Consider the following 14,008-nt stretch of genomic DNA (forward strand, 5'->3'; position numbering starts at 1 on the left):
TCCTGGAAAGCTATGAGTCATGAATGGAGAAGTCGATAAATTGTGCTGCACTAAGTATGAAAGATGCTATTCTGATGGAGGAATGTATTATTTGTGAAACTGCAGTAGTTATTGAAAACGGCATCTTGTGTTTAATTGTGAAACCTCCCAATTGGGCAATGCAAATTGTTTGGTCTGTTCATGGGGAAACATGCATTTTGCCAGGTGACCTAATTTCCAACAGAGGTTGAGACTTCATTTGTGTCCTTCCACAGATTGTATCCAAACCCTCTCATCGTCCTCCAACCGGGAAGATTGCCACCGGCCTGCGCCTCGCAGCTGTTGCAGCTTGTTTTGACTGTAGCTCTTTACCTTGCTGTGTCATAACTCGCAATTATCTCAGTCGACAAACCACATTCAGGGTGGAAGTCAGCAAACATGGGGTGAGCGTGACCGCATATCTTTCCCAACGAGAAGTTTGCTTCACCATCCATCTGCTTCTCGGTAAAGGCATCAATGAACTCATGTTGTCAACAAGAAGAGGTGTAAGAGCTTTTCCATCTTTCGTTTAGCCAGTGTGTCTGAGCGACATCACAAACAGCTTTCATTTCTCACAGCAGCAGATCCCCGGCATGTGCAGAGTCAAATAAGCAAAGTGAGGAAGCAGCTCAGTCCTCTGCCACCTCTCAACAGGAAGGAACAGCTTCTGAACTGTGACTTGCCAAAACCTTACCACCTTTTATCTTCAGTACCTCTTTAAGAGCCGCGACATCTTTTGTTCTAAGGAGTCTACGGAAATATGCTCTGCATGCCACTAGAAAGGGGGAACTAGTGCTCATTCTCCTTATGCCGCCCCTCCTCTTCTGAGGAACAAGATCCCCTTCTAAACCCAACCTCCCCTAACCTCTCTACTTTTCATGTTGTCTGCTTGGTTTTGTTTTGCCACAAACTGCTTGGATGAGTGCAGGCGGTTCTCAGTGTGCGGACGGCTTGCTGAGACAGGACGTACAGCGTAAGGTCCTTGCTGGTCATGGGATGCTGCAGCGTGACTCAGAGGCATACGGGAGTGGACGAAGTGGGTCCAGATGAAATTGAACTGCTGGAACTCTCTGGAGACAATTTGGGGTAAGATGTGCGCAACTTGGTTTGGGCTTAGGGTTGTTAGTTGGTCAGGAATATTAAGAAGAGCAAAAAAGAGCTGCAAGGATCAAAGGGAGTGCATCGCCTGAAATGTGAATTTGACAGACAAATTGTATCATTTTAAGCTTACATTTTTAAACACGGTCTTGTAAGTTCTGGAAGAGGAAGTATGGCAGTGTATGAAGTGAAACACTGCCATACTGCCAGATAAAACCACCTTTGTGGTTTGTCAGGTTTGTCAGGTTGTTAAAATGTAAAAACAATGTAGGAGCTCCTTCATGTTTTCAAAACTGCACCATGTTCTGCAAGGCCATGCTCAGACTGTGTGGTGTCTTCAAAGGTTCAAAAGTACTTACAGCTACTTGAAGCTATAATGATGTAAGAAATTTATCTGATTTCTTTCTGCAATAACTTTGGTTGGTTTGCATTAAAAATGAATCAGAATCTTTAATGTTTTTTTTGTTTTTTTTTTTACAAAAACATCAAAACCTCAAGATTCTGGTAAGTTGGCAGTTTCAGTTTTGGATGCCACTAAATGTCAAGTCATTTCCTTTCCATTTTCATGTTCCTCTTGATAAAATCAAACTGCAAAATCTTTAAAGCTAAATAATATTGGACTTCATGAGATGAGGAAGTTAAACCATCGGGTTAAGTTCAAGAGGATATTATTATGTTTGAGAACTACAAACATTTGTTGCAAGACTGTTTTAAAACACATGAATTAGAACCCTGCAGTCAGATAATTTCCAGGATTTTACAGACAACAACAGGATTAAAATATAGCGTTTTTCACATTCTGTGACATCACAGAACTGTTTGAACATCTCAAACAGTTCTTTTCAATCCACCAAACCTGAAGGAGTCCTTTTTAAGGTTTGCTATAAGCCATGCGTGACGAAAAGCAAACATGTGTAAGAAAGTGCTCTTATCAGATAAGATCAAAACGAAACTTTTTGGGTTAGTTGCAAAGCACTAGCTGTGATAGAAAACTAACCATAAACATAACGTCCCCAAAGAGAAACAGGGTGGCGGAGACATCATGCTGTGAAAATGCGTTTCTTTAAGGGACAGGGAAGGAAAATGTTTGGAGAAAAACTATTAGAAGCTGCAAAATATTTGAGATAGGGGTGGATCAAAGCACATTTATGAGTTAGAATGGTCCAGTCAAAGTCCAGGCCAACATCCAACTGAGAACTTGAAAACATAGAACCCTGTGCTCTATGTGACTCTCGCTCCAATATGAATGAATTTGAGTTATTTCGCAACAAAATATTGTACTATAGCACTATGCTATTCTGTATTTTCTGTATGTGTAAAGATGACGACATTCCTCAAAAGACTTGCAGCTAAAACGTTTGAGTCAGAGAAGCTAAACACAGAAAAACCCCACACTTTCCCGACTTTTATTAGTAAATGATTTTGAAAATCCCAACTTATGCTCGTTCCATTTAACAGTTACGTGCTACTTTATGTCCGTCAATCATGTGAAGTATAATACACACAATTTTGCAAAATATGAAAAAGCTCAAGAAGTATCAATACATTTGCAAAACTATTCACAGTGCCAGAATGTGTTTCAAGTCAGAAAACTTTGTGGATCTGCGGTGATGCATAAACAGTTGCATCAGGCTGATGCTATCAGCATCGATATGATATTTTAACCACTAGCAGGCAGCAAGAAGAATGACACAGACAAACTTAAGCACTCCTGTTCCCCCAGGTCAAACTTGTGAAGCTGGTGAGGCGACACTGATATGATTAGCAGATTATTGCCAGACAAGAGCGTGGAGAGGTTTAATACAAAGTAAAGGGCTGGACAAATCCTCCATCAGTCTGAGGCAGCAGGGATTACCAGGAGGCTAATTGCAAACAGGAACTGCAGCTTCTTATGGGTTGTTTAATTAATGCCACTTAAAGCAGCTGGTCATCCAAGACTACAACATAAACCCAGATGGGTCTTTTAGGAGGAAATGTCTGACTTGCAAGAAAAAAAAACAATGCTTGAAGTGAGTTATCTCATCGGTCAAATCCACAGCATCTATATCTGACAACAGTACGTAGTGATCACCGTGCTGAGCTGCTTTTGTAGTTGCACAGAAAAGTGATATATTTCCTTCAGAGTACTGATGTATTTTATTAAGCGTGAGAAGATAGAACATTTCCTTAGAAATGTAATACTACAATCGTGCTTGCTATGATTATGCATTTATAGTGTAATGTGGTCACAAAAGCAACCGACATGAATACTAACAGAAAATTTGCTCTCTTTCCTTGCACTGGAATGTGTTTGTCATAATAAAAATTGACAAAAAAGGAAGAGGCATTTATATCTATCTATCTATCTATCTATCTATCTATCTATCTATCTATCTATCTATCTATCTATCTATCTATCTATCTATCTATCTATCTATAGATAGATAGATAGATAGATAGATAGACAGACAGACAGACAGACAGACAGACAGACAGACAGACAGACAGACAGACAGACAGACAGACAGACAGACAGACAGACAGACAGACAGACAGACAGACAGACAGATAGATAGATAGATAGATAGATAGATAGATAGATAGATAGATAGATAGATAGATAGATAGATAGATAGATAGATAGATAGATAGATAGATAGATAGATAGATAGATAGATAGATAGATAGATAGATAGATAGATAGATAGATAGATAGATAGATAAACTCAACACCAATGAAAGTTCTTTCAGGGCACTTCCTCCTGAGACAACAAATGTGTTAGATTTCCAGATGAAACTTTTCAGATTTGCCGCAAAAACATCATCATTATGACCCTAAAGGTTCATTTCTTATTCACAATTTTGATTTCAGTTTTTGTAGAAAATGTTCATAGCCAACATTGGTGAGTGAGTACTTCGCTCTACTGGAGGATTCGTTGATTATTTTAGATTTGATTGCTTATTAAAAATACAGAAATAATTTGGACGTTCTTGTTTCAACAATCGTTCATCGTCGTCAGAGGTATTGTGAATAGTTTTTAACAGCATCTTTCACTTTGGTTCTCAAAATTCTAGGAGCTCCTATTCAGCTACACATCCATTTTGCACCAAAACTAAGTGGATTTACTTATCAGTCTGGTTGGCTATTGTTCAGCTCTCCGTGGTCAGCAGAAGGCAGAGTGTCTAGATGTTTTGAACAGGGAATTTATTAGACATGCCACTTTAGGGCATTGATAGGCTACATTAAAACTGTGCTAATGTATCAAGAAGTCATCAGTATTATTAAATGTGGGTTTCAAAAAAATACTCATGAGTTCCATATCAGCGTTACTTTCTAACCAGGTCGCTATTTTATCACATTCAGGGTTTCACACATTAATCATTATTTAAGTTTGAAATCTTAAATTAATAATGGTTTCTTTTTGAAGCTTTCAGAGTGTCTAAATCAGCAAAAGAAGATCATTAATTTTAAATATGCGGTGCTTGATGTTAAAAACATGACATATTGCAAATTCTCACTGTCACTGGCATGGAACAGAAACGTGTGCATTTGACCAGATCTAATCTGATCTAAAAGTCTGGAGAAAACTGATGCTAATGTTCTGGGAGAACTCGACAGACTGAACTTGGAGCAACCGCCACATGCACATGTACTGACCGTGTAATCTTGCTTTCCTAAGTATGCAAAGAGTATAGTGTTAGAGAGCTGCTTCCTGACACCGTATGACTCAAAAACCAAAGTCACGCATTGGAAGCATTTAAATTATGACCAGTGTTACAATAGCGTCACAGAGGATGTGTTTTATGGCATTAAAAGAATGTTGCACATCTATTTTAAATTCTTGTAAGTACAGAGTCCTTAACGATAGAACACTGCTGGGATGGTAAAATCGGCCTCTCTCCTATCATCATCAGACACTTCTGCAAAGCAGTGGTTGAGTCTGTTGACATTCTACATCTCGCTGAGATGTAGAATGTCTTATCTACAACTCTAGCTGTAGATAAGACTCTAGTTGTAGCCCTGGGGACGATAGTGAAGGGAGCTGAAAGGATCATTGGATCTGATCGTTCTGTCCAGGATCTGTTTCAGAGCCACTCCAGGAGCAGAACTCTAAGCATTCTCTGAGACGTCTCTTTTCATCCCCATGAGCTTTTCAACAATTGCCAGCATTATGTCATGGGAAGACATTTTCTTCATCAGGGACAGGATAATCAATGATGACGGGACTACCCAGACAGGGACTATCCTGATGATAGTCCCAGTCTGATAGTCCCTCTCAGACAGGGAAGGTAACCACACACACATGCACACACGCAAACAGGCATAAGGACAATTTAGAAAGAGAAGTTAAGCTAACAGTCATGTTTTTGAACTGTGGGACGAAGTCGGAGTACCTGGAGTATTATTAAATGTGAGTTCATACAGTTTGAGTGCACACTGTATGAAGTTTGCATGCATGCAAACTTCATGCAGAAAGACCCGAGGGTGGGATTTGAACCTACGACCTTCTTTCTGCAAGGCAACAGTGCTGCCAACTGTGGAAGGTGTTAGGGTGAAAAAAAGATATTTCTTTAAGAGAGGATTGTGGTACTTGCAGTAAAGTGTGAACACTATTTGCAGTGTGATACGGTTAAGGTTTAAAATGCAGAAATAGTCAGAGTCAGCCTGTGAGATGCCAGTTGACACATGCTGTGTATGACTGCAAGACCATATGCTGTACACTGGTCTGATAGCACTAGTGGAGGACTATAACCAATCCATCTGGGTTGCACACACACACACATAATGTCTGTCTATCTCCACAAGGATTTACTGTAAACCTAACCATTACCAGTACATGCCGAACCCGAAACCTGACCTAAACTCAGTTCACACCTTAGTCCTAAACCCTGTTGACTATTTGCAGCAAAATGTTTGATGGTATCAATATCTTAGCAATTTCAAGAGTACTGCATTCCTCTGAAAGACTTTTTACAATTTTGCACTTTTCATTGCCACTTAAATCTCGTTGTTGGTCCATTTTGCCCGAAGAAAAGAAGCTGTATAATAATTATGCACACTTGATACAGGGTGTTGATCTCCTTTGGCCCACACATCAGCTGACATGTTTATATCCAATAAGCATTCAGGTTTATACAGCTCGTAGTTGTAAAATATGCATGAAATTATGATATAGTCAAAACTAAAACTTGCCTAATAATTGTGCACATAATAATAATCCACAGTGTGCAGGAACTCAGCGTTTCAGAAGTTTTGCAGTTTTCTGGAAGTTTGTTCCAGATTAGAGAAGCATAAACAAAGGTTTGCTAATCCAAACATGTGGAAACCTGCTACTTCTCCATGTCTGGTTCTGGGGATGCAGATCAAACCAGAACCAGAAGACCAGACTAGAAAACCCTTTTTCAAAACACTGTGTCTGTTTAATCATTTTTACATCAACATGATCTAAGAGAAATCCTTCTGTATTCTGTGTAGTTTCCAGTGCAATGACTGGTTTGGTGTGTTCTAACTTCTACCAAACTAATCTACTCAACAGTCATTCTTTTTGGAGGATAAAGCTGCAAATTGTTTGCAGGAATAGATGAGCAGCACGTCTGTCTCCCCTCTGATCTCTATAATCTGATTAGTCTAGGCTGGGGGGATGCAGACATGTTGTTAGCATTAGGTTTTAATACTGTTCATCCTTATGTTATCTTCATATTGTTGACAAAGGCTGTTTCCGGCTGAACAGAGCATATTTTTCAAGAAAAAAAAACGTCAGCAAATTCACAGTTCTGTTGCATTTCTGACACTTAAGAGCCACTACGAATTAAACATTCACACAGAGTACAAAGCAGCAGAGCCACAGTCATTTTACTTGCTGCAGCAAGTTCATCACTGACCGCTGACACACGATGTGTCATGTCTGCATGTGTGGGTGTGTGTGTGTGTGTGTGTTTTCAGAGTATGGAGTCTGAGCGAAAACAGAGTTCAGCTGTCGGTGAGGAACAGCAGAGATGAGCAGCAGCTGGCACCACAGCCGCCGTGTAAAGCCTCAGTGCGACACCTGGAGCAGGAGGTCAGAGTAAAGCCACAAACCCACTGCAGATCTGAAGTCTTTAAAGTGAGAGTGCAGAGGTGGTTCAGGAAATATCAGGCAGACAAACCTTTTCCATTTTCTCACACTCACATGTATAATACACTCTGCAAGAAAACAAGATCAAACAGATTTTTAATTCTTTTTCTTTTACCTAAGATAAAAAATAAAAATAAAAATAAGGGTTGTTTCCCCAACCCTTATTTTTGATATTGAGCATGCAAAGAGCAATTGTTCCTAAAAGGCTGCTGGATTTTTCTTTAGCTGCTTTTTCACTCATTTTGGGTCCAGACAAAATTGTCTTTGTAGAACAGGTTAGTCGTAATTCTTTAACAGTAGTTTTTTTGTTGTTGTTGTTATTTTTTTTTGTGGTAACTTCTATGTTTAGTGACCCTGTGAAAAATTCTACAGACATGTAGGCAAAAAAAAAAAAACTTGCTTGAGCTGTTATGATTGTTAAGTTTTTTTTTTTTTGGTCATGGCCTCCTGCAGATCATGACACCCTGAGTGGAGAGCCATTCAACAACTGCCTTTGTGTGTAGACACAACACTGGTTCACTGCTTCCCTGCAGGACACTTTTCTGCTTGAAAAGGTCATAGTTCAGACAAACAACAGCAATGTGAGGGGAAAAAAGAGCCAAAGTGCAAAGAAAACTTTTTATGGTTTTCAGAAAGCTTTAAAGATGAGAAGATGAGAATGTTTGTTCCTGTAATTCCAAAATAAAAATAAAAATGAGTGGTTTGCAAGCATACTTTCTTGTGCCTGCAGGTGGTGCTGTGGGGCAGGACCAGAGATGAGCTCCACCACAGGATTTACTCTCAGCAGCCGATCAGGGGCTGGGAGGGCCAACCCGCTCATGTTTACGGAGAGGTCATCCACTCCTCTGTGGTGTCTCTCTGCAACAACTATTCAGAGGTAAAATAGAAAGATGTTAGGAAGGTACTGGGGATTTGTCAAATAAAATCACTTCTTTACAAAATATGTGCCTTTTGCTGGCCTCTTCTACACATATTTACACTCGTAATAAACTTTGGCAAAATAAAAACATGAAATCAAAAATGTGTTATTACAACAACAGACTCATTTTTCCCTTTCTTTACCATCCTCCTCCCTGTGAGTGATGGCAAGATAACTATTCAGCATTCAGGCTCGTTTGACATATTTCCATTTTTAGACTTTTGAGCTACCATTCTGGCCGTAGAAATAGGCAAGCATCAACTTTCTTTTAGCAATTTCCTGATTAATGAGGATCAGTAATGGCATGTTTTCTTAACTTTTCCATTTTGAGGAGTAGTTAATAGAAATGGACCTCTGCGTCACATCATATTTATAACATAGCTAAACAGGAAGTAACTATTTAAAAGTTCCTGGACACACTTAATCACACAATACAAAAAAATTACTTAATTTCATGTAATCCAAGCGTCAGTCAAGGGTTGTAAAAGTTGTGGTGGCAGTGATTAATAGAAAAATTCTTTCTTAATGTGGGATGTTTTTATGACGTTGAAAAAATGTTTTAAAAATTCAACGCAAATTCAAAAACTACTTACTTTATTAACACCTAAGGCCTCATCTAAGGCCTTTTCTACTTTCCTAGCAATTTGCTTGTGTTTACTGTTTGTTATTTTAATTAACAGATTTCCATACTAAATGTAAAGTTTTTTTTATCAGCTATTTATTAACAGTCCAACTTAGTTAGTTATTGTAGTGCAGTTACTTTATTGCTTTCCACTGAGGCAGAACATTTTCTCTCAATGGAACAACCAAGAACAGAAAGCTGACTGCCCCTCTGCTTTGTGTGTTCACAGGAACAAAGTGAACGGTTCTTGTTGTTGTTCCCTTTTCACCTTTTAATCCTCTCCCTGGATCACTCCCAAGAAGACTTCATTTACGAGGTACTACATTCCAGTCTGTCAGTTTTTTTATCCATCCATTTAACTCACATATTGGGCTGCGTTCACACCGCATTCTGAAGTGACCCAATTCCAGTTTTTCTGGCGTAATGCAACCTGGAGCTGATCTTTTCACGACAGTCTGAACAACACAAGTCGGATTTTTTTCTAATGCGACCCAGGCCACTTGGATATCCGATACCCATCCGATTCAAATGTGACCTAAAGTCCAGGTCACATTCATCTGACCTGAACGTCACTGGTACTCGACAAACGTCGATATCCTGTGTCCTGATACGCGCAAGCAGGAAGAAAAAAAACAACCACGGCGGACTGTAATGAGGATTAAGTTGGTAGTATGCTGGCTCCGGTCGGACAACTTCAAAATCGTAAGCTGTCCTCCACCGTTAGCATCCATATTTACGTCCGCAAACACTGAGCACTACTGCTTCCTCATGAACACTTAGCACGCTCTATATGTGTGATGTTATTGCGCCCTCTACTGCGCATGGGGGACCCTTTAAGGTCGTTTGCAGTTCAAACTGGAGATCGCATATAAGTGTGAACAGCCACAGCAAAAAAATAAATAAAATAAAAATTCGATTTGACAAAAAAATCGGAATTGGATCATTTCAGGCTGCAGTGTGAACGCAGCCTTAGTTTGCTGATAGATTTGACTAAATGCTGACAGAGTAATGCATGTCACTCAAAGGTTTTGCGTTTTCTTAACTGGCAGGGTATACTTCCTGTTTCTGGCTTGTCTGTTCGAGGCGTATCCCTGCAGCTGGATGCGTCACATCCAACACACATGTTTGAGATCACCAGTGAGTGGAAATTCTTAATCTCAGCAAAGATTTGGCACTTGGGTGTAAATTCACCCAGTTCTGTCTTTTGCATCCAGGTGCAATGGTGGACTCCAAGGTGTTTACATGTGCCAGTGCAGGAGAGTCACAGAGATGGATTCAGCACATAGAAGACCGGAGATATGAGTCCATGATGCAACCCATGAGTCCCTCCCAGTGTGCTCTTTCTTATCTTGTAATGTTTTCACATCTGTTGCACATCTGGTTCCAGCTGTGGATGGCTGGAGTGGCACAGCTGATATCGCGCTTATGTCTTTGTTCACTAGCTGCCCTGTGATGAAAACTGGAAAAGAGAGGAGCTGAAGAAATATGTAATGCAGGCCCCTATATGGAACTGGGAGGGCTCACCCATACACCACATGGGTCAGCCTGGACACACCTCCATTGTTCACATCATCAACACTCAAAGACAGGTAGTCGGGTTTTCTGATTTTATTTGCAGGACTGCTTTATAAGCACATTCCCAGCAGGATTAGTTTAATAGTAGAGCTTATTTTAGCTGCAACGCTATGACGGCCCCCATGCTGCTGCACACGATGTGACTAATCGTGCATCTTACACTGATGAACATCGTTCAGAGGAGGATGTTGAAAAATACTGAGAAGGCATTCAGCTTACATCAACATCTGTTTTCATTTAGTTTCCAAGAGGTACCATGGCAACAATGCAGTAAAACTGCAAGCTTGAGATCATTATAAACTATGAAAGATATCGTTTTAGGGTGTTTTTAATTGATAATTGTGGTCGTGTAGGGTCTCCAAGAAAGACTGATGATTCTCTTTCCTCAAGATCTCCTGCTGCTTTCTGTGGACAGTAAGCGGCTGCATATAAAATATGAGGTAATGTATAATGACTCTGAGAGGAAAATCCATAATAACAGCTTTTACACCACCATGAGACAGATTTGTGTGAAAATAATCATTACAGCATTTTATGTTTTACACCAGTTTCGGGGAAAAATCTTCCAAATCAAACCTGCTATGTGTTTTTCTTAAAATATCTTTAAAAAAAAAATCAAGAAATGTACCGTAGTATAGTTAAGGAAATGCACAAATTCCTTCTTTGTGTTTTTCATGTTGTCTGTAACAGGGCAGGTTGGCTAGACAGAGCATCAAAGCAGTGGAGCGCTCAGCACTTCCTGGACGCTTAGAGTTTGAACTAAGAGGTAAACGCGTCAGAAAATGCTTTCCTGTTTTCCTTTTTTTAAGAAGAAACATTCCTTTTTCTTTTTTTTTTTGCCATTTTGCCCAAACGAGGAAAAAGCAAATGCCCTTACTGACTTTATAGAACGGCTGTTTTCTATTGGCTATAGGGGAGCTGCTGGAGACGCTGCAGGTCTCCTGCACCTGCGTGGAGGATTATCAGGCCTGGATTTTTTATCTGCAGCAGGTTAGATTCATTTATCTTAGATTAGATTCGCTGTATTTGTCACATGCACAGTTACACGCAGTAATGTGAAATGTGTTGCGGTACCTGCAGCCAAAGAGAAAGGGGGGGGCGGAGGTTTAGAAGGGAAAAACACAACGATAAGGGCAGAAGTTTCACACAGCACATAAATAATATTAAATAATAAAATGATAATAACTATAAATTATACAAAGATAAGAACTTAAGAACCAATAAAAAGATAAGAACTTAAGGCCTGAGAACTGAGCAAATCAGTGACTCTGTTGAGTTACTTAACACATACTTGCAGTCAAAATTTTTATTTCTTTACATTTTCAGCATCAAAGAAGGGTTAAAGGCAGAATGTTGTGTTAAAGAAATGCTATTCCTAAATCTTTCCTGAGGAACGTCTCCTTCTTATGTTTTCCCAGGAATATTGACAGTTGACTTTGACCAAGCTGTTTTTTCTCTTCGATCCACAGCCAGACAGAGACAGCCACATTATTATGAGTCAGCCTCCTCCTCCCTTAGTGCCAAAGCTGCAGAGGAACAGGAAGGAGTCCCAGGAGCCGATTTTAGCAGGCGACCAGTGTCACATCAACGGCAGGAGCTGACCTGCAGGTCTCAGGAAAATCTTTAACACTGGACTGTTCACTATAAGTCCAAATCAACTTTTAGATAAAGTATTTATTTACTTGGATGTTTGCCAGAATAAGGGTGGAAAGTTCTTGTCCTAATTTAGATATAATTCGCTGAGTTGATTATTTGTAAGTACCGTAAAAGAAAGGTTTTACGGTACTATTTCATGTGTGAACAGACTGAAACCAGGTCATGACCTGGTTTTAGAGGAGAGATGGTAAATATATAGAGCAGAAAGCCAGGGCTGGAAATATTGTACATTTATGTATGTAGAACTTTACTAATAAACAGTTTTCAAATAAAGACTCACTTACTGAGCATTAAACAAGAATCAGTGTTTATCTGAGGGTTGAAACATTTATAGTAGTGTACAAAACTCCAGTGTATAATGGCATTATATTGACAATGGCATCAGGGTTAAAAACCAAAAGCACTGGTGGAAACGATTCAAATTCAAATGTCTCTGCATATAAATTACAGTCACACAAAGAAAACAAGCCAAGTTCTAACTCTTTATACACAACGCCATCTACAGTAAAACACATCAGAATCTGGGGGAACATAAATACAGATGCCACAACAGCAACAGTTTAAATTACAACAAACAGCTATTTGACAGAAAGTCCGAAACATTTCATGTGCCACTGGAAAAGTGGATTATAGTGGTCCATAAACAGGTCTCAGCTCAGTCACACTGGGCTGCTCATCAAATGATGCTGACTGAAAGGAGCTACAGTGGAAAAACACTGACTTAAAGCCGGGTCAGAGGTCAGAGCACGTACATTTTTTACTTAAGCATCTGTGAAAGTAAAATTTATATTTTTCACACAGATTTGTAAATGGAATCACTTTCCAACCACACATCATGAGCATAAATGTCGTATTAGTTTAGGAATTCAAATAATTGCTTCACAATTCTAAGAAAAGTCCAGTAGAGTCAGCTCGACCAGGGAGCGAAATTACAACATTTGTTACATTTTCAGCTGGTGTGGTTTGCTTTCTCACTGCACTATCAAACTAAAAAAAAACCTTTGAAAAAATATGTTTGTCCCCCAGCCTGTGGTGGCGCTGCACCATGAACCGCTGAAGGAAACGACACAAAAAGACACTGAGCGCAGCTCCCTTCTTCACACAATGTAAACAAAATCAGATTTTAGCCGTTGTAGGATTTATTTTTGGTAAATGACCACAAACCATTTCTTCTGGTGGCGCTAGACTCACACGTTTGCTTTCGTCGCATTTACCCAGAATGCTCTGTGCTGTAGTCCATTCCTGCTTTTGGAGCGGTTTCCAGTCCACTTGCATTCACATGTATTTGAACGACACCAGAGTTCACTTCAGCTGAACCGAGACCGAGATTTTTAGGCAGATTGGTGTTTGATTTTTTTGTCTGCAACAGAGTTTAATTGCGCATTCCCACCTCCCCAATTTGATGTTCTACAGTCTAGAACATCCAACTCTAGTCTGTCTAGAATCTAGACAGACTAGAGTTTGATTAACACGGACTAAACAGGGAATGCACCCTAAATCCCTACAAGGACTGGCCCACTGGTAAAAAGTGCATGCAATGCTTATACTACATATCCCACAATGCTCTTCTGGTCCATTGCTGGACGAGTCAGGCCCCACTTTAAACACTTTTCCTCGCTACTCCAAAGCATGGACTTCAGTGACTAGGTTGTTCGGTATGTCAGTGTTTTTCAGTCCTGGTCCTCAAGGCACAATGCCCTGCATGTTTTAGGCATTTCTCTGCTTCAGCACACAGGATTTCAATTGATCGCTGATTAACAGGCTTTTGCTGAACTGTAATCATCTGAAAGGGATGTGCTGAAGGGAAACAAGCAGGTCAGGGTGCCTCGAGGACCAGGGTTGGGAAACGCTGCTGTATATAATGACATAGGGTGTCAAGATACTTAAACTGGCAATATAATCAGTTCTTGGCCAAATCATGAAAATGCCTAAAGTGATGTGGGATTTATGCAGGTGAATGTATGTCAAGGTTTAAGTGGAGCTGAATATGTTTGTACACTTTTCATAGCAAACACGTTATTTTCC

At 39.8% G+C, this 14,008-nt stretch overlaps 1 protein-coding gene across 1 annotated transcript; it reads left to right on the forward strand.

The window, feature by feature from the left end:
- Positions 1-532: 532 nt before the first annotated feature.
- On the forward strand, positions 533-12,190 carry LOC111608964. The gene is made up of 11 exons (XM_023335841.1): positions 533-1,104; positions 7,040-7,154; positions 7,942-8,088; positions 8,982-9,068; positions 9,802-9,889; positions 9,967-10,103; positions 10,195-10,341; positions 10,681-10,767; positions 11,018-11,093; positions 11,241-11,317; positions 11,797-12,190. Exons 1-11 carry the CDS (start codon positions 1,010-1,012, stop codon positions 11,926-11,928), a joined length of 1,188 nt encoding a protein of 395 aa, XP_023191609.1. The 5' UTR covers positions 533-1,009; the 3' UTR covers positions 11,929-12,190.
- Positions 12,191-14,008: the final 1,818 nt, after the last annotated feature.

This window comes from Xiphophorus maculatus, chromosome 1, assembly GCF_002775205.1.
Source record: "Xiphophorus maculatus strain JP 163 A chromosome 1, X_maculatus-5.0-male, whole genome shotgun sequence".
In the NCBI taxonomy this organism is placed as follows: Eukaryota; Metazoa; Chordata; class Actinopteri; order Cyprinodontiformes; family Poeciliidae; genus Xiphophorus; species Xiphophorus maculatus.